Source organism: Hippocampus guttulatus, chromosome 2, assembly GCF_054856545.1.
Source record: "Hippocampus guttulatus isolate MCC_2025c chromosome 2, RoL_Hgut_1.0, whole genome shotgun sequence".
NCBI lineage: Eukaryota > Metazoa > Chordata > Actinopteri > Syngnathiformes > Syngnathidae > Hippocampus > Hippocampus guttulatus.
In genome coordinates, this window is record NC_141262.1 from 14241862 (window position 1) to 14262044 (window position 20183).

Genomic DNA, 20183 nt, shown 5'->3' on the forward strand with positions numbered 1-20183 from the left:
CACTAACTCCCGAGAACGGTCTGTGTTACCTCCGGAATTGCAGGACTCTGCCCTTATCACCCGTGAATGCCCATGCCCAAAAAAGTACGAGTAAATGCACTAGAATAAGACGATCAATTATTCTTTAAAAAAAAAACAAAGTACTCTAGATAAAATAATCTGAAAAAATAAAGACTATTCTTGACAGATTCTCAAAACAGGGCTTTAGAAAATGTTAATTTAATCTTAAAAAAAAATCGAAAAAAGACATTTTGCTCTTTCAAGCTCTCTTAATAATAATGATAATTTAATTTTTTTTTTAAAAAACAACACTTGATTACCCTTACCATTATGACTAAGAAAACGAAAAAAGCAATTTTCAAGATTTTTTCTTGTAAAATTGTAACTAGGTTGCACTTGTTTTCTGGTAAAATTATTACTTTTTCTGGAAGAAATATGACTAATGTTGTAAAACTCCAGCCTATTAAAGGGGGAAAAGATGACTCTAAAAATGTGTGTGTGCATGTGTGTGCGTGTGTGTGTGTGGGGGGGGGAGAAAAACTGTTTAATTAAAAAAAAAAAAAAGTCCCTCTCTGAAAAAAACATTTGAATACTGGAACATATTATTTTCCCAACACCCCCAACCTTTTCTCCTAAAATAATCTTGTAAGATTATGATACCCTGACGAACGACCTCAAACACAATAACAACAACAAAATAAATGAAATAAAAGTAATCAGCAGCACAACACATTTCCGAAAAAGACAAGCATGTGTGAGTATGAAAATAGCATCATTTACTATTCTTTGAAGCAATCAAACTCATTTTTTAATATGCAAGCGCACAAAGCATCAAGGACATCAAAGTACATTTATAAGTAAGTGTCTAGAAGGGTTGCCCGAGTCGGGTCCTGGAGAGCCGCTATCCAGCCTGTTTTCAATGTCTCCCTCCTCCAACACACCTGATTCAAACGATCCAGATCATTTGAATCAGGTGCGTCTAAACCAGGGGTGTCCAAAGTCGGTCCTCAAGGGCCGATGTCCTGCCTGTTTTCCAGCTCTCTTAGGAGCAACACACCTGATTCAAATAACCAGGGTCGTTCTAATGCTGCTTCAGAGCTGTCTGATGAGCTGATTACCTGAATCAGGTGTGTTGCAGGCGGGAGAGCTGGAAAACAGGCAGGACAGCGGCCCTCCAGGCCCAGAGCTGGACATGCCTGGTCTAAACTGTGCCCTGTCATACTGTCTTACACTTTTTATTTTTGACTTAATACCAGAGCTGTCAGTTTAGCGCGTTTTTATTGGCATTAATTTAAATGAATTTTAACGGGATTAATTTTTTTCTCGCGAGATTAACGCGTCACACGTCACAAGCGGATGTTACGTTGCTCTATAAATACACCAGAAACAAAACAACAAGCGCGCTGCAGAAGTCCACACCCATGTCTGTTTTGCCAGCCACGGCAGCGCGAGACACCGAAAACGGATACTTAAAGAGTTTATGAATGGAAATTTACTTTTAAAAAGTTGCCAGATTGCTCCACAGACAAGACCAAAGTTACCTGTATCATACAGGTATGCGATCTATGTCACTGACGCGATTGTTACTTGTTTGGAACTATTTTGTGTGGAAGGTTACAGCGTTCCGTGTCTATATAAATAGAGCGGGTGGAGCTTCTCTGTGTTCGTCTGACAGTGAAGGTGCGCTGCAGTGGTAGCGACCTACAGAAAATAAAGCGTCTCCAGTGTTGTCATCGAACCAAGTGTAGTCATCCGAAATGATGTCTACACAAAACCGTAGAGAGACTTCCGCGCAAGAAGGACCAAGAGACTCAACATAGCCTGACTGCTGTGTTCAAAGCAAACTTGAGAAAAACGAAGTATGCAAACATGGCTTAAATCCACTATAGGCTGAGTTCTAGTTTACCTTAGATGTGCACTTTATAATGTTATATTGCTCTGTTTTGATTCCATAAAAAGAGCTGTTAAAGCAGCTGTTGTGTGACAAAATTTTATTTTCACTGTTGTTGATGGACAGTAATATTGTGTGAGAGATTATGTGTGAATAACTGCTCCAAGTGAAAAATGTTCATGTAAAATTGAAAATCGAAATTGTTATTTCAATAAATATTTGCATTTTGCACATAGAAAACGGATTCATTATTTCATGTTGATGAGAGCATTAAAATGGGGAAAAATAGGACAAAAAAATATAAAAGAATTCAGAAACGATAAAAAATGCATGAGTAATCACGATTAATTTTTTGTGAATTTGAATTAATTATGACAGTTGCATTTTTAATTAGATTAAATATTTTAATCGTTTGACAGCTCTACTTAATACATTTGTTTAATACTGTTTGGTTTCACTTAACTTTGAAATCTAATTTGCGTTTAACCTTTTACAACTTCTTGTTTACGTACATTACTTTTTATTCATGATTTAAGTAGAGTTCTTCATTCTATATTAAGCGCATGTTCATGTTCAAACTGGGTCCAATGTTACAGGAGCATATAATAAAATGAAATATACTTTAAAGGAATAAAACCCGCGCTGCTCTATTTCAAAGCTCGTCATGATGGTAGTCATTATTTTTTTGTGAATGACTTGATGTGGAATGTTTTGATACGCATTCTTCTAGCAGAGCGTACAAGTCTTGGACTGGGCCGCACTAGCTGCAGGAAGAAAAACATCGGATTAGGTGTGATAAAAATCGATTTTTGGAGAGTGTAGTGCCGGTGGCGACCCGGACCTTGTCTGGCCGCCGCCGCTGCGCCAGCCGCCTCCTCCTTGGCCTTCTTGGCCGCCTCCATGGCGGCCATCTTGGCGTCGTGTACCTCCTTGAGGGCGTTCCACTCCTTGCGGTTGTTGAGGAGACGATCGAGCATGGGCGTGATCTCCACGTGGAAGCGGCTGAACTCCTGACACCAAAACAGGACGACAAGTCACGTCATGATCACATTGCTATGTTGTAACTGAAGTTTGGTAGGATTAAATACAAATTAAATTGTGTCAGATTACAATTTTTTTTCGCTTTAAAAAATGTGATTTTAATATCGAGAATATCGTGATGTCTTGATATGTGAATGTAATTCATTCTTTGACAATGCTTCTAACTCAAAACCCTTGTATATCAAATCACATTTCTCAGTTGAAGAGAATGGAGATGCCGTTAATCTGTTCCAGCCTTCCAAATTAGTATTAGTGTTCTCAGTACGGCATTATTTTTAATCGTTCTCTGAAGACAATAAAGAATACTGTATCTGTCTGAAAACCTCCCCAACTAATTTGAGTGGGGAAAAAAAATCCACTTCATTCTCCTAAATTCTGACTATATGCTGAAATATATATATACCGTGAGATTTACGTTTCTTTTTAACATATACATTATTTTTGTAATTTTCAGACTTTTTTTCTGAAATTGACTTCTTCCTTGAAAAACACAACTTTGTTGTCTTAAACAATGACAACTTCTCCAGAAAATATGTAATTCAGACTTTTGGTGGGGGCGTGGGAGGACTTTATTCTTTTAAATGGCGGGATATGACCTTGTAAACGAAAGAGCAGACAAAGTCGATGAATCCGCATTGGAGCTTCGGAAGCTCTTCTGCTTTGTTTCTGTCCATCATGGGCTGAAAAAGGAGGCAAAAAGCAAGCCAGTAATTAAGATTCTTCCTTCTCCGCTGGACACCTCATTAGGAACACAAGAGAGAATCAATCCAACAGCTGCCGTGGATTAGCTCTTCAGAAAGCGTTCATCTCACAAACACTTACAATGGGTTGTTGCTCCAGGACAGTTCTCTCCAGGTCTCCTTGCTCCCAAAATTCAGCAGCTACAGACAGCGCCACCTGTAGGTGGGCAGTAAAATTAGCACTATAATTCACCCTTTTTTTCTCTTCAAAGAAAACAGATGAAATAATGTATGTCTATCTATTTATCTATCTAGACACATACACACACAAGCGCGCGCACACACACACAGACGCGCGCACACACACAGGAAAGTGACATCACACTGACCTTGCTCTGAATTTCCCAGGGCTTGGCAATGGCCGACAGGTCGCATGCCGTCATCATCATGGCCCTGTGCAGCGGACGCAACTTGCCGAATGAAATTTTGGGCGCGTGTGTGTTTGCATGCACGCGCTTACATTACGATCTCCTTGCGCGTCGTCTCCAGCATCATGTACTTAGTCCAGTCGTTCCAGTTCTCGTAGGTCTTAGACTGGTCCACAATCTTCTGGAACATGGTCCTTTTCCTGTGCAGGAGAGGACATTGCATCATTGCATCATGGGATTGACCGACTGCGGCAGAGACGAGCTGGCCGGTCGAGCGGCACCGACTTGAAGTAGAGCGCCAGGTCGGTGGCGATGATGGCGATGTCCATGAGGTGGATGACGATGTCGTGCTGGCGGCGGTTCAGATTCTGGTAGATGTTCAATGACTGAAGCAAGCAATCCAGATGTCAACACACACACACACACACACACACACACTGAATACTGCAACACACCTCATCTCTCAGCAAAGTCTTGCCAAACTCAAGATGGTGTCTCTCCAAGATGGACGAGCCGTGAAGCTTCGCCAGAGGATTTCCTGACCTGGACACACGCACACACACACACGCACACACACCCAAGGTGAATGAACGCACATTGAGTTTGGGAGGTTACATGGTCCTAAATCATGAAGGATCATTTCGGGACTGGCTGCACCTGCTGCACGCGTTGGCTCATTTAAATACAGGTGATGAATTGCGTTTGTAAGAGCTGGCGAACTTCAACAAACATTGTGACAAACGCAGCTTTTGTGCTCACTTCATCTGGTAGAGGTTGTTGGTGCCTCGGTGGTCGATGTCGTGACAGAAGCCGGCGGTCACCATGGCCATGCACTCCAGGTCAGTGTAATAACGCTTCAGGTCGCCCGTCTGAAACACGCACAAGCCACGTCACGCTTTTATTTCTGACTTTCTGTAAGATCTGACGTGTCAAGATCTGACCTTGCCGAGCTGACCTCTCAGACATTTGTGCTGTATAGCAAGTCATCCTACTTCCCAGTGTTAAGGTATTATTCTTATCCGTTAGTTGGATTTGAAAGAAACAAAGAATGTAGAATGTTGTTGGAGGTATTTCCTGCTCACTGTGTTTACAATCATCTTTAGCGCCCCTCGACTCCCACCACTTTTAGGGCCCCCTCCATAGGACATGTTAAACATCAAAAGAGGAACCGTTATCTCAAGTATCTGTGTTCCTGCCATCACACCAAATGGTGGGTAGTGGTGGTCTGGTCTCACCTCACCGCTCCCAACTTCTTGCAGCCACACTGGGTCAGTTGACATGTTACTTTCTTTGTTTCTGGGATTTGCATGGAGGCGCAACTCCCCGCCTCTCATTATCATATTCTCTATATAATCTCATGACCGTGTTTCTTCTGGGCTTCCTGACTCAAATCTGAAACCCTCAGGAGCCCAAATCGATTCGTAAACTGTAGAAAAATAAATTAAACCCTTCGAAGGAACTGTTCATTGACTCCAGCCTGTATTTGGATAATCAACATCCTCATCATCCGAAATTTACGAACACGCGGAGGAAGAGAAAGGCCGCTCTTCCCCCAACACCAGTCATGACCACTAAAATGTTTTCTGATTTAGTGTTGTCCAACTGTCCAGTAGATGAGGCTCAAATTTGGTGGCAATTGTACCAAATCTGGAGCCCAAGTGTGTCTTTTTATAACTATTTCAAATGACTGTTTCAAACTATAGTGGGAGACTTCTGGTGAGGTTTTGGGAATTGATACTTGAGAGTTTTTTGTGGGTCTAATTATAGTAGACATGCCTACAAAATGTCATCTTGCTTTGTAAAACTGGCTTTTGATGACTGATTTTTTTTATTTTTGCTTGAATGACCAAAATACCAGACTTCATGTGACTCTTAATGCTTTTTTTAAACGTGAATTTTTCTTTTTTTGAGGATCTAGTCATAATAGAGATGCCTGACGTCTTTGTTTGTTGTTGCTAAGTGAATATGGTATCGGGGGCTGAAATTTTTTTTCTTACTAATTTGAATGGCCAAAACAGATACAGTAAACTGACTGGTCCAAACAAAACTGGCAGATTTCCTGTCTTTGGGCATGTATTCTTGAGACCTTTTTGTGGGTTTTCTCATGATAGACATGTCTACAAAATTCCTGTTACTAAGTGAAACATGTTTTGAGGGCTGAATGCTCTTTTAATTCAAAATGGCTCTGAAATGGTTGATTGAAACTGGGTGTTTGATTGAAACAGTCATGTCTTGTCATTTATGTGAAGTTCTCAGTTTGTAGTCATTTCTTTCATGTGGTCATGCCCGCTTTTATTGTGTACTAATCGTTTCCTTTTGTTTCAGAAGCTATACTTCCTGCCGTTGTGTTTCCTCGTTGTGGTGATTGTCTCCACCTTGTGACCCCTTGCATCTCCCCTGTTTGTTTTCAAATCGTCTCATATCCTGCCAGGCCCTGAACCAATTCATGACAGGAAGCTTCAACTTTGCTGAGTTTCTTTGTGACGTTTCTTGCATTGTTTCCCCCCCCCCCCCCCCCCCCAGCTTTCAATCAAGGTATTTTTCTCAAATATGTCAATTGTGCATTTGGGTCCATTTTGCATCCTTGTCACATACCAAAATGGCAGACTTTCTGCGTCCTTTATTCATGTTTTTTTTTGTTGTTGTTGTTTTTTGTTTTTTTTGAGAGGGTGAGCCTACTAGTCATAAGCATGCAGGTCAATTTCAAATAGAGAAGTTTATCTTTGTATTACATCCTGGAAATGGTCAAAATGAACCTCAAAATGTTTCCAAGAATAGCATACTTCCTGTGTGTTTTTGGGCATGGATTTGTGTGACTTATTTGTGAGTCTACTTATGAGGTGTGTGTGTGTGTGTGTGTGTGTGTGTGAGGTGAGAGAGAGAGAGAGAGAGAGAGAGAGAGAGACCATGAGCAGCGTGAACATGGTCTGTCCAACATTGAATCCATGTCTCCAATTGTGATAGGTGATCTTCCTGTAGCCTTTGCTAAGTGAGTACATGAACCTCACGAGTACCTGCAATATGCACACACACATACACACACACACACATACACACACACACACACACACACACACACAAACCGTTAGGCCTCCATTTGTTCAAATAAATGTTAAAAATAGCTTTGCAGTGAGTTTATTTTCAGGACGCACAGCAGGCGACCAGCAATGCTTCATTATAAATGAACTACCTGCTGATGACCGCTCGCTTGGTATCTCAAAATAAAACTCTGAAACTGCATCTGTGTTATGGCTTTCACAAGGAGACAATTTGAGTCTAACCCGCCGGCCCAAAAAAGTCATTTTATAGGGGAGGTTTTTTTTGCATTTAAGTTGTCATATGAGAGAATATAAACAACATAAGTTGGGATCTGAGAAGCCCTTAAGACCTGTAGTTTGATATGTAACTAGTTGATCTGGTTTGTTTCGATTGGATTTTGCCATTACTGGTGAATTTTGAATGTAAACGAACAAAGTTCAAAGCTGATTGGCACAAAAAACAAAAAAACAATCCCCCAAGTGGCTAATTACGGACTACCAGAGTTGGCAAATCCAGGTCCAGAAAGTAAAACCCTGCCACAGTTTGGCATTGGCATCAGATGCTTCTACTCAACTGGCATGTCAATGTGCTTGTTTACCTGCCGGTTGAGTAGAAGGACCTGTGTTTCTTTTTTTATACTTTCCAGACCCGGATGTGTGCACCAAGTTTGGAGACAATCGGATGGAACGTGTACAGTAATCCCTCGTTTATCGCGGTTAATGGGGACCAAAACCACCCGCGATAAACGAAAATCCGGGAAGTAGCGAACCCCCCCTCCATATAGGTACATGTACATAATATTTATAAGGCCAAGTTTAATGGTATACTAGCATGTAGAAGTAAATTTTGAAGTAATTAACATGACTTAATGCTGTATACTAATAGATTTAAACATGTATAAATTAGGTTAGTTTATGAATAACAAAATACAGTACACATATACATGTAGTATATGTTACTCTATGTGACTCGCTGTTGTTTTGCTGACTTTCGCTGCTTCTCGCGGACCTTTTGCGGACTTTTTGCGGACTTAAAAAAAAAATTATGAATATGTTTGAAAAAATCCGCGATGCACTGAAGCCGCGATGAACGAACCGTGAAATAGCGAGGGATCACTGTATCTACGTGTGTCAAGCTATATGTTACACATCGAGCATATTTGACAATAAAAGATGACTTGACTTGACATAAATTAAGGTTGTTGACTATAATTGTAACCTTGAATTTTGAGAGATTTATGCTCCAACCAGCACAAAGCTCTCAGACCTGTTTGTATGCTATTTTGCATGTGTGCAGGAGTGAAAGGCACCTGACAGAAAAGTCTTTTTCCAAAGTGAAAGTCCTAAAATGAGCTCACAAATGCCAATAAAGTTGTATCCAATCCAATCCAATCCAAAAAGAAGTGGTCACCTCTCTGGGAATGTGAAACTTGTCCACCACTTTGAGCTCGTAGTACATCCTGATGCCACACTTGACCAGGTCCAACTCACTGTGCTCAAAGTCACAGAAGTGAAATTCCAGAATCTCGACTTTCCTGGCATTGGGGAGGACTTCCGACTGGAGACAGGACAAACGTATCACTCATGGCATGGGTCTCACACTCCGTTCCTCGAGGGCCGCTGTCCTGCATTTTCTTTGGTGTTTATCCCCTCCAACATTCAAGATAGTGGCCCTCGAGGACCGGAGTTTGACTCTTGTAATTTACTGGATCATTTCGGAAAGGTGTGTGTTGCGTTTTTAGATTTGTTCTGATTGTTGTTGGTCACCAAGATCTCTTCCAGCTCCTCCTCTTCACACTCATCCGGTTCTTTCCCCCACCGCTCGCGGGTGTTCTGAGAATGCATAGGTAAGATCACTTAGGAGCGGTAACATCAGAGCTGCCTAGCTGTGCCAACACGCGTTGTCAAAAAATAAAAAATAAAAAAAACACACTGAAATGTTGCCATTTAGGTTGCGTCTGTCTCACGTGGAAGGTTCAAATAACTGCCACATTGGTATGAATACTGTACAGGGTTTAGTGTCTGAATTGGACATTTTTATAGCGATTGGATAACATCACTTTCACAAGTTTGTCTTTGAGGGACTTGATAAATTCTCAAAATCAAGCATTTGTTATTTTAATAATTTTGTTGTTCTGCCCATGATAGGCATGCTGACCAAATTTCAAATTCATGTTGACAAGTGACATTGTGACAAGTGGATTTTGCTTAAAATGTATTTTTGTACAGTATATGGCCTCTTGAGAATTTTTTTGTGGGTCGACTCAAGATAGACGTGTCTACTAAATTTCATGCTGCTGAAAATCTAGCTTCAGGGTCTATGTTTTTTAAATTTGCTTGTAAGGATTAAATGGCCGCAAAATGGTAGACTTTTATGTGTCTACTCATGATAAACATTCCTACCAAATTCATTCAAACAAATTTGTCATTGAACTTTTATGAACACATGACTAGGGACTGAGTGCATCAAAATGATGACATATCTTCATCAAGAGACGGAGATGTTCACTGACCAAGACGTTCTGTATCTCGTCCTTGCGACACTTGACGTGGTAGAGCACCATATCCTGGAAGATGTCCTTGCGGTTCTCCAGCTTGTTCATCTTGTCGTACGTGTCCGGGTTGAGCACCGACCAGCCAAGGAACTGAGTCAGAGACTGCAATGGGGAGAGACACTGTCACCAGCTAGTGGAGGCATGTGAGGCGGGCAGAAATTCGGATAGCGCGGAGTCTTCATAGAGCCGTGTAGTTACATTTTTTACATTTTTATTGAATTTGTATGATGCTGAAAAATGCTGCGTTATTTATTTATTTTTATAATAAATACAAAAAATACAATGAAAAATTGGTAGTCACGTAGTCGAGCAGCGAGGGAGAGAAAATTGTAATTTATAGATAATGTACTGTATCAGGAGAAAAAAAATCCACCTGTTGCTAAACATACTATGTAAGTGCGACCATTAGAGCTTGTGAACAAAGTGGATGCAGAAAAGACTCCAAGCAAATGAATAATGGACATACACATACCTCCATTTAGAAACCTGTGAGACAGACACACTCACACTCACACTCACACTCACACACACACACACACACACGCACACACACACACACACACACACACACACACACACACACACACACACACTCGTGCTGTGGCTACTCCACCTCCATCAGCGTTTCGTCCATTTCGTCAAAGGGTTTCCCGTCCTTCCTGTTATAGAACGTTGCCACGCCCACAATCTCCTCTTTCTTGTTGACGATGGGCATGGACAAAACGTTCCGAACTGTCCAGCCCGAGTTGTCCAGCGGTTCTTTCTGGGAAAAAGAAGGGACTCACACCCATGAATAATAATAATTTTAAAAAACTATAAACACCAATTTAACTACAACAATTAGAATAAATGAATATTTACTGTTCCTAATACTAAACGCTAACTATGTGCAGTTCATGTGTAATACATGTTGGTGTGTCGTAAAGTGTTACAAATGGATATAATTAAGTTTGGAACAAATGATCATAAATGAGTGCATCATTGGTGTGAGAACATGTAATTGATTTTGTACGCGATGTGTAATAAGCATGGAACAATGTATTGTGTGTGACAAATGTGTAATAAGCAAAATGTTTGAAATAACTATGATAAGTGCATGAAAATGCATAGCGAGAATGTGCATAATAAATTGACACAATAATATAGTTTGCAATAAAAACCTGTAATTCCTGAGTCTTAAATGTGTCATAGATCCATAGCCTGCGTATGTGAAAAATTCCTAATAGTTGGACTATAAGTGGTTAATAAATTCAAATATCAATATATCAAGTGTGTAGTAAATGTTAAAATGTGAAATTCACATAAATTATAGAAAACGTATAAAAGTGTGTCATAAATATTTATGTACACTATGTGTGTGTATATATAGCCTGTAAAATGTGTAATAAATTTGCACACACATTACAGCAGGAGTGTAATAAATGTGACATCATTGTATTATGAATGTGTAAAAAATGTGTTGTAGATGCATGTCGGCGGGTGGAGGGGGGTTGCAAAAGGTGCAATGGATGACATGGGTGATTGCCATGGTCCAATGGCGGCACTTTGCAGTGGTTAAATGATATGCTCAAGATAAATCGGCATGTTGAGCAAACTCCTCTGGCATTTGCACATGGCCACTTGGTTGATACTTGTTCAAATAACTCCGGATTGTTGCGTTGCCTGTTTCTTAAGGCATGCCGTGCACAATGGTTTCAGTTACTCCACATGAGCTCTGTGCAATAGTTGTGTTGTAAGTGTATAATTAATTTGTGATATGTGTGTAAACAATCTGTTCCAGTTATGATGGCAAGTTTCAGCCTACAGAACAAATCCTTTTCAGAATTTTGTATGGGACAAATGTCATCTAGGCTGCATCCATCCATTTTCTTCACTGGGGCGAGTTAAAAAAAGTGAGATTAGTGTCATTTAATTGTACTGAAAGAATCGAGCTGAAGAAAATCCACCACATCAGCCACCTTGGCAGAGAATAAGCGTGTCCTCTCAACCCCGTGAATGGATCCCAAAAGAAGGAGTAGAAATGATGAATTTGGTCGTTAGAGTGAGCGCACCTCCCCGTGGCAAAGTGATTCTAATGGGAGGACAGATGAGAGGAGCTGCGCATCCTACTGGAAAGTCAGCGAGGAAAGAAAAAGGAGATCATTTCTTCCCTTTATGGCGGCGGCTTAACTCCACATGCGCACACATGCGCGCGCACACGTTATCACGTTTGTGCCACGACCTGCACAATCGAAAGGCTGCTCAGATGGAAAACAGCGCCATCATAACGTGCAGGCATAATGAATGGAGCACACCTTCATATGAAACTGTAACTCTTACTTGGAAATCAAAGAATTCATCCTCAGCTGCATTCATTATGTTGCAAATCTGTGAGAAGCAAGGAAAGAATATTGTTATTGACATGCGTGTCCTTGAAAATGTAAACAAGCGTATACAGTATGTGCAATTAACATGCCCATAAGTCTGCAAATATTCTGGAAGAAATTTGTAGTACATGTGCAGTAAGTATACGGTATTTAATGTGACATAACTGTTTAATTGCGCAAATAAATGTTAGATGAGCTGTGCACAAATACGTTTTTTAGTTTAATTACTGGATCCACTACACAACTTAATTGAACATTTCGAGTGTGACATATTTTTAGAAAAATGAATCGCTTTTTGGAATTCAAATGTCTCATGAAGAATTTACTATCCAGAAATTAGGGACACAATGAGTAATACTTCTTTGGTGGTTGCACATGAATTTTCAAATAACGCAGAGTGGATAAGTTTGGACAGGAGTGCACCTTAAAAGCGCACAAGCCAGGCCCGTAAAAAAACAAAACAAAACAACAACAACAAACAGGAGAATATGGCTCTTAATGTGCAAAAGATGTGTACTAAATACCTAATAAATATGTAACAAAGACGTAGTAAGCGTGCAACAAATAAAGTACAGAATAAGAGTGTAATAAATATGTCATAAGTGCATAATAGGCGTGACAAAGTATTAAGTATATAAAGAAGGGTGTGTTCAATTTATAAATAATATGCAACTAATCTCTACGAATAATAGAACTAAAATGTACATGTGCTTAGTGAATGAATAATATGTGCAAATAATGATCAATGAATAGAAATGAATGCATCAAGCATTAAAATAAAACTAAAAAAATTCTTACCAGTCCATTTTCTGCAACATAAGTCGGCAAGCCGCTGACCAGAGCCCAATGATCAGCTGGAGGGTTCCTGCATGTCAATAACAACAGCATTTGAGTCACAATAATTCAGAAGCCATCAACAATTGTATTTGCGACTGACGGAATAACTTTGATGTCTTCTTTGCCGTGCAGGATGTAGTCGATAATTTTGTAGAAGAGTATTTCCTGCACAAGACAACACAAACATGGCATTGAATATGCTTCCATTTTCTTCTAAGAACCAAGAACACATTTTGACGTCATTTTTAAATCAGAGATGCAAGTCAATTTTTGAATTTTTTTGCTCTGATTCTGAAACTGCCCTTGTTTTGGTTTTTTTCCTCTTGTGCCTCAGATTTTAATCATAACAATAATAATAATTATAATACCAGTTGAGTGTGTACCCCGCCTATTGCCTGAAGACAGCTGGGATAGGCTCCAGCATGCCTGCAACACTCGTGGGGATAAGCGGCTCGGATAATGGATGGATGCATCATACCTGAGTCGTATGTCACAAACTTCCATGTTGCAACAAGAATATGTTCCTGGACTCTTAAAGTCATCTCTGATGAAGAATTTGCTGTTGACCTGTGTCATCATTATGACTTACCCGGCCATCAGGTGTTTTGGGTCCGTCATACGGAGGAACTTCTCCCATCAGGACAGGCCATAGGTCAAAGAACTCCTATAAATGAAAGAATAAAATTGGACAAAGGTGCATAGGGTTAAGCCATCAATGCTAGCGTTGGCCCAGTGGATGTTGCTGGTCACTTTGGTTTTGGTCATGTCCAGCAGGCCCACAGAGTAGCGGTCGCAGTTAAGGAAGGCTCGCACTGTGTACAAGGCCTTGTGAAACTGCCTCTCAATGTCCGTCAGCTCCTCAAATACCTTGCTGGCCGACCACAGCAACACCTGCGGCGCACACGCACACACACACACACACACACACACACACACACACACACACACACGGTCATAATTTTGAGTTAAATTTGAGGGGTTTTTTTTAAGATGAGCTGTCACTTTGCTGATTTTTATTTCATTATTTTTTGTCTCGAGATATGAGCAAACCTTTGAGTTATGAGCGCTAGCTATGGTGGCAGCCAACTCCACAACAAGCCAAGTGCTTGCTCTAAGTTGTAAATTGGTATTCCACATTCAGGTTGAGCGGAAAACTCCATGCTTAGCAAAGAAAATGACATGTTTTGTCTTGAACCAAACCGTGCAACCGACAAAAATCTGTTAGGCTTAAGACTAACACACACTGCTAAACACCATAGACGGCCGAACATAATTACGAGTGATGTTACAGTAGTTTTTAACTTGGAAGCATTCAAGAAGCAGGTGTCAAACTCAAGGTCTAGAGGCTCGATCTGGCCCACCACTTCATTTTATGTATCGCGGAAGCGATTCTTGGCCGTCAACTTTTATTATTCTTGCTCAAATCACCACCAAAATTTCCAAATGTCATATGTAGAAATAATACGAGATGTATTGCAATTGACCTTTGCTATGCTTTGTACAGTAACTTGAACAATAGTTGAACAAATTATTGGCCCTCTGCAGCAAACCGTAACTATAGTGTGGTCCGTGACAAAAATGAGTTTGGCACCCGAGGTTGAAGATACTTGAACACCAACGTTGCAGCAGCACGTGAACATACAATATAACAAAATTCCAGCATTAATCGTTGAAATGCCATCCACCTTCCTTCGGACTCTTGAGTTTCATGGATCGCTGCTGACACTTTGTATTATTGGCTTTTCTTTCCAGGGCCTGCTGTGAGTCACAAAGCTTCTACTTAGAAGCAGCTGCAGCAGCCCACACAGTCAACATGAGGAGGGAATGCAGGAAATAAAACTCACCTGCCCTCTTCTGGTCTCACAGTTGTGCAGGTAGCTCAGGTGGAAAACCCTCAGCACCAGGTTGGCAAAGTTCAAGTACTTTTTCAGAGTCTGCGGGGTAAATTGAAATGTATTTTTATTCTTGAAGTTTGAGGTTTTGTGGTGACAATAATTCATAATAGTAACATCAAGGTGATTCATTGACATAGCTACTGTATTTATGTATGAATATGTCATACATGAAGTTCTGATCTCTTTGTTCTGGTCAAAACCAGAGATGCAACATTTTGAATAAGCTGCAGCTGTTTAAGACTCTTTTGAAAGAGTCCGGGGAGAACACCATTATAATAGTCAAGTCTACTGGAGATAAAAGCAAGAATAAGCCTCCCGCTTGGCACTTGCAACCATTCACTCTGGATGTTTTTCAGCGAGTAAAAGGCTGTTTTATTGTGATTGATTTGTATGACTGTTGACAGTCAGACTCGATAGTTTCAGACTTGGTCTTTGCTCGGTAAAAGCAGCAAAACCCGTGGCGTTGGTGGTGTAACATGATTTTGATGTATTTGATCGAGGCACAGGCAAATTCAGCACTAAGATCCCTTAGCAGACAAAATTCTGAGGCCGGCTCATTCGGATCTCAAGGCACCGTTGTATATTATTTGAGGAAATACACCAGTATGTACACGTTTACCTCCTCGTCCGCGGTGGTGAAGTGCGGAGCGTCGTCCATCTTGTTGACGGCCATCATGACGGCCACCATGTCCTTGCCGTTCATAATGGGCACAGCCAGCACGTTCCTGGTGGTGTACTTGGTCAGCTCATCCACAAAGTTGCTGAAGTGAGGATTCTAAAAATGCCGCAGGAAGATGAGGAGGGGGAAGATTTAAACATTTCAAGCAAAACCCAATGGACTAGGTCAACAGTGTGGTCCTCGCAAGGGGGAGACCTCATTAAATGACGAGAGAATTCAAATCTGCAGATGGACATACAGTATTCTCTCGGGAAAGTCTTTTGTCTGAACATCACTGTTATCGGATTGTTTTTTTTTCTTCTTTTTTACACATTACCAGACAAAGTCAAACTAATCTTTCTTGAGGTTAGACTTCACAATTTCAATACGTTAACAACAGCCCTGATGAGTAAGGCTGAATGATTCAGGTGTAACACATGTACAGTATGTATCAAATACGCAATGATATCTTTTCTTTTGTAAATTTATATTTTTAAATTGCTAACGAAACAAATTATGGTATTCAAGGGGCTTTTGGCACTTAATTAATTGTATTTAATGTTTGGAATATTGTAAACAAGAGTCTTTCGGTTTTATTTATATGCAACTCATATTGTTATGAATTACTGTACCACACACACACACACACACACACACACACACACACACACACATCCCAAACATAATCTCCACCTTCAGTGGATCTAGAAAGTCTCAGCAACCCGCCGGAAAAGGCGCTGCGCTCACTGCATTAGCATCACAAAGCTAGACAATTATGACAAAACACGAGCTGTCACCAGAGGTTTTGTAATTGACCCAATTTTACTCATGTTATGCCCATCAGTCAAGCCCCGGGAGGATTGTTTCCTGCCCCATGTGAGAATAAAATTGACGAAACACTTCCGAATACTGATGTGATAAAATCATGGTTTTGGAGGCCTGGTTTGGAAGGAAATTGTGGTGTCACGTTGCTCTCTGGTGGCTATTGTAGTGCAGAGCATCAGGGGGAAAAAAATAATAAATTGCACTGGGAGATTATTAACACGGGGGAATTGAATGAGAGTTTTGTAGGATTCATCCCACCCCGGATGGATCAGTTACATTCTTTCACCGATACGGGATAAGAGGATTATTATAAGCGGCGGCTAAGGCACTGCAAGGAACATTGGGAGCACTGCTGTAGCACTGTTTTAGTTATCAAAATAGGTCACATTAGATGCTACGAGTCCCACTACTACCACTACTAACAATAATAATAATTATTATTATGATCATCATCATCACCATCATGATTATCGTCATCATCGTTATTATTACAGCTTATAAGAATGATGTACTAAATTAGATTTTGAATTGAAAGTATACATTTATTGATAAAACTTTAATAATCCAGAAAATGTCTTTTTTTTAATTTAAGCATTTATTATTTCAAGTCGAATATAAATGATTGTATAAATGAATGTAACATATTTAAAATAAGTGCTACAATATTCCCTTTACGCTTGAAAGTGTGCAAAATTAGATGGACTGGACAAAGTCTAGAATACTGCTCATCTTGAAAATTTAAAAATAATATTAATTCCTACAACAATTGATGAATGAGCTCCACAATAATATGAGCAAATATTACACATGAAATAAACACTACATAAAGCATATATATATATATATATATATATATATATATATATATATATATATGTATACATACACACACACACACCTACATTTAATACTTTGATTCACATTCTTGAAATTGTTACTTTTCATATGTTGTGAGTTCAGTGTATTAATATCCAGGCCAAAAATTCTGCCTTGATACAAATATAAATGATCATGTTTGCCGGTTTTGAAGGTTCTACTACTGTGATATGTTAAAGTGTGTAGGTGCATCAGTTTATTACCTGGGACACGTCAGGCACGTTGACCATCTTTTTGGTGGAGGCCACATGGCCCACAATGCCCAAATCCAGCGGGTACACAATTTCACTATCAGGCTGTACCAGGCAGTCGTCAAACACGGAATCTTTATGCACATTAAACAATCTGCAAGGGACAAGTGATAATTCTGCATCAATAACAGGAGACCAATTCGATTTTTTTTCTAATTTGTGGATCAAGGTGGTTCGTTCCGCATGTCGTCAAATTGGTAGCTACTTTAAATAGGCCATTTAAAATGTCATTCACTTTCCATGCAGATTCACACAAAGGTGCACTTGAGATGGAGGAATGTATTTTCACTTTCCAAAGAGGACAGTCTGAGTGGGTTGGTAAGTGAGTTAGTGGATGATTTACAACAGGGGCCCCCAACCAGTAAACCGGTAAATTTGGAGAAAATGTGCATTACGTATCGCGACCTGCACAAGCTCCTGCTCCACCCCAACCCCGGCGCTCACTGTTGGCAGTTACTTTCCAAAGTGGAATGTGTATCTGCAACCCAAGCATGAACATGACGATGCGCCAGTTGTTACGCCCAGCACAAACTAATTTCTATGACCTAATTGCCGGTTGAGTCGGGGGCCAGGCAACTCTCCGTGCCAGAACACCCGGAAAGGCGCAACGAGGTCCCAACCACACTAGACTAGACTTGTGCTGGCTCGAAAATGAAGTTACGCCCGTTTTAACGCCGAGCGCAGGAGTGTCAGCCTACCAAAATACTGCACATTGAGTTAGTTTATGAGTGATATGGTGTTACTCAGTTACAGTTAGTGAGTCAAGAAGGAATATACAGTACAATATTTACACTTTCTGACGTTACACCCCACTTGCCTTGGGGACCCAAGAGTGGCAACCACCCACCTGATCCAGCAGATTTAGTCGTTAGTAAGCAATATTACACAACAAGGACCATCACGCTTAGATGTAAATCTGGATAAAAGTGTGGCTCGTGGGATTTTTTTTCCCCACTTTTGACAGTTACGATCTGCTCGTATCGGGGTCAGAAGAAACGACGCAGCATATGTAACTATAACGGGAAAACACATTTGTTGCATGTGGCTTTGCAATGCGCAGTACCGCCAGCTACAGGACTTTTTTTTCCGGTCTTGGCAGTGGTATGGGTGTCTTTACTGTAAATGAAAAACAATACTGTTTCGGATTTGTTAAATAGATTAAATGTTGGAGGATCAACCTAGTGGCAAGCTCAGCCACGCCGTTTCTTTGTCGGTACATGAAGAGGCTCATGCAGTCAGCCCTCAACATGAAGCTGAGGTGCCTCATGAGATTGAAGAGGGACTTTTCCATCTGCAGGTTGTCCTGGATGTCTCGCACTAGGTCGAAGAGGATCTCGCTCTCTTCCACTGTAGTGAGCCGGTGATAGCGGCTCACGTCCACCGCCGTGGCGCGGCCATTATCCAGCAAGTCCGACACCACCTTGGGTCGGAAGTTGACATCGTAATAGTGCTTGGCAAAATGGGGGTTGGCGTCCAGGAACTGCGTGGCCGTGGCGGCATCCACCATGACTGTGGAGCAAAGCGGACATCGATCATATGCAGTTGTGCCTTGAGATACGAGTGACATGATTTAGGAATTTTAGATAAGAGCCGTTGCTTGGTCGTTTTGTTGTTGTTGTTGTTGTTGTTTTGCTACAGTATGAATAACAAAACAGAATAAAACACTAAAACAAGGTCGAGTCTCATGCTTAGTCGAAAGCCAAAGAAGAAAAATATTTTTTAAGACAAGTTTTTTTTTTAATATGGAGTATTTGTTGAGAGCAACATACAAAAAAGTCACAAAGTATTGTGTAGTAAAGTAAACTACAAACAACTGTTTCACCTTCCTTCTTCTGTGTAGCAATACGGGGGGGAATACATTTAAAATGAACCTCCAAAAGTTAATCTTTGAAATTAACTGACTAACACAAAAACAGACAATTTAGAGGTACAGTAAATATTGTTAGTTTTAGTTACTTTTCTAATTGTAAGATGTAATTTCAGTTAGTTTTCATTTTTGAAAGCATTCTTCGTTTTTGTTTTATGTCGTCGGAGAAAGTACTTTTTCAATGTTAGTTCTAGTAATTTCATTCGTCTTCGTTAGCTATAATAACATTGATTACAACACTCATGACGTCACAGCAAGCACATATATCGATCATAAAAGACAAGCGGTACCTAATGAAGTGTCCGTATTGTCTCCAGCAGCACAGTGTCTAATCCCTCTGTTTTATCACACAGTCTGCAGGTGGATGAGAGAGTTGAGAGGATTATTGCAAGGGTGCCTTTAAATAATCACGTGCGCGTAAACCTGCACACAAATGCAAGGCTGAGATTACGATATTTTCCACAGTTGAAGGCCACCACCTGGGAATCCTCCCTCTTTTGTTGCAACATGGGCATTGTTCTCTCATATTCCGGTTGGAAGATTGACATGAAAGCCAGCATGCATTCATGTTTACACACACACACACACACTTACATATACAAAACGGAAGCAAAGTTGTGAAATACAGACGTAGTCGGCCATTTTGGTGTGAAGCCTGCATTTTTATGGGGGCGGGGGGTTAATATTGTTCAATTATTGGAGCTCTTTCTTATTAAAATGAGCTACATAAAAAACAAAGAGATTGCTGGCTCGGCTTTGTCATGATCGAAATGTGATAAATAATCTCGCCATTTAATACATCACACATGATACAAGTAAGAAGGTCAGACACGACGCTACTATACTCATAAACCATTCTTTTGAACTTTAGATGGTGTACCTAATTGAGTGGCCCTCGAGTGCGAGTCGAGTCGGAGTGACAGTTCGTTGCGCGCGCGACCTATCTTTGTTCTCCGAGCATCTCACGTGACCCAG

The 20183-nt window shown here is 40.5% G+C and overlaps 1 protein-coding gene across 2 annotated transcripts; it reads right to left on the reverse strand.

Moving 5' to 3' along the window:
- Positions 1–753: 753 nt before the first annotated feature.
- pde6a (phosphodiesterase 6A, cGMP-specific, rod, alpha) lies at positions 754–19635 on the reverse strand. Of its 2 annotated transcripts, XM_086137885.1 has the most exons (24): positions 19499–19635; positions 18520–18850; positions 17294–17435; positions 15351–15506; positions 14681–14770; positions 13587–13727; positions 13426–13500; positions 12937–13001; positions 12798–12864; positions 11953–12000; positions 10247–10396; positions 9592–9735; positions 8846–8911; positions 8490–8636; positions 6947–7054; positions 4800–4909; positions 4496–4583; positions 4326–4426; positions 4133–4240; positions 4002–4065; positions 3755–3829; positions 3529–3612; positions 2733–2901; positions 754–2655 (listed from the first exon to the last, which is right to left on the reverse strand). In XM_086137885.1, exons 2-24 carry the CDS (start codon positions 18846–18848, stop codon positions 2618–2620), a joined length of 2565 nt encoding a protein of 854 aa, XP_085994011.1. In that variant the 5' UTR covers positions 18849–18850; positions 19499–19635; the 3' UTR covers positions 754–2617. The 2 variants fall into 2 exon arrangements, with proteins under 2 accessions (XP_085994011.1, XP_085994021.1); XM_086137895.1 differs by lacking the exon at positions 6947–7054.
- Between the last annotated feature and the right edge of the window lie 548 nt (positions 19636–20183).

Coding starts and splice junctions, on each gene's coding strand:
- pde6a (XM_086137885.1), bottom strand. CDS start 18,848: ATGGTGGATGCCGCCACGGCCACGCAGTTCCTGGACGCCAACCCCCAT. Junction 4,241..4,325: donor GACCTGGCGCTCTACTTCAA/GTCGGTGCCGCT, acceptor TCTCCTGCACAG/GAAAAGGACCATGTTCCAGA. Junction 2,902..3,528: donor TCTGCTCTTTCGTTTACAAG/GTCATATCCCGC, acceptor TTTTGGTGTCAG/GAGTTCAGCCGCTTCCACGT.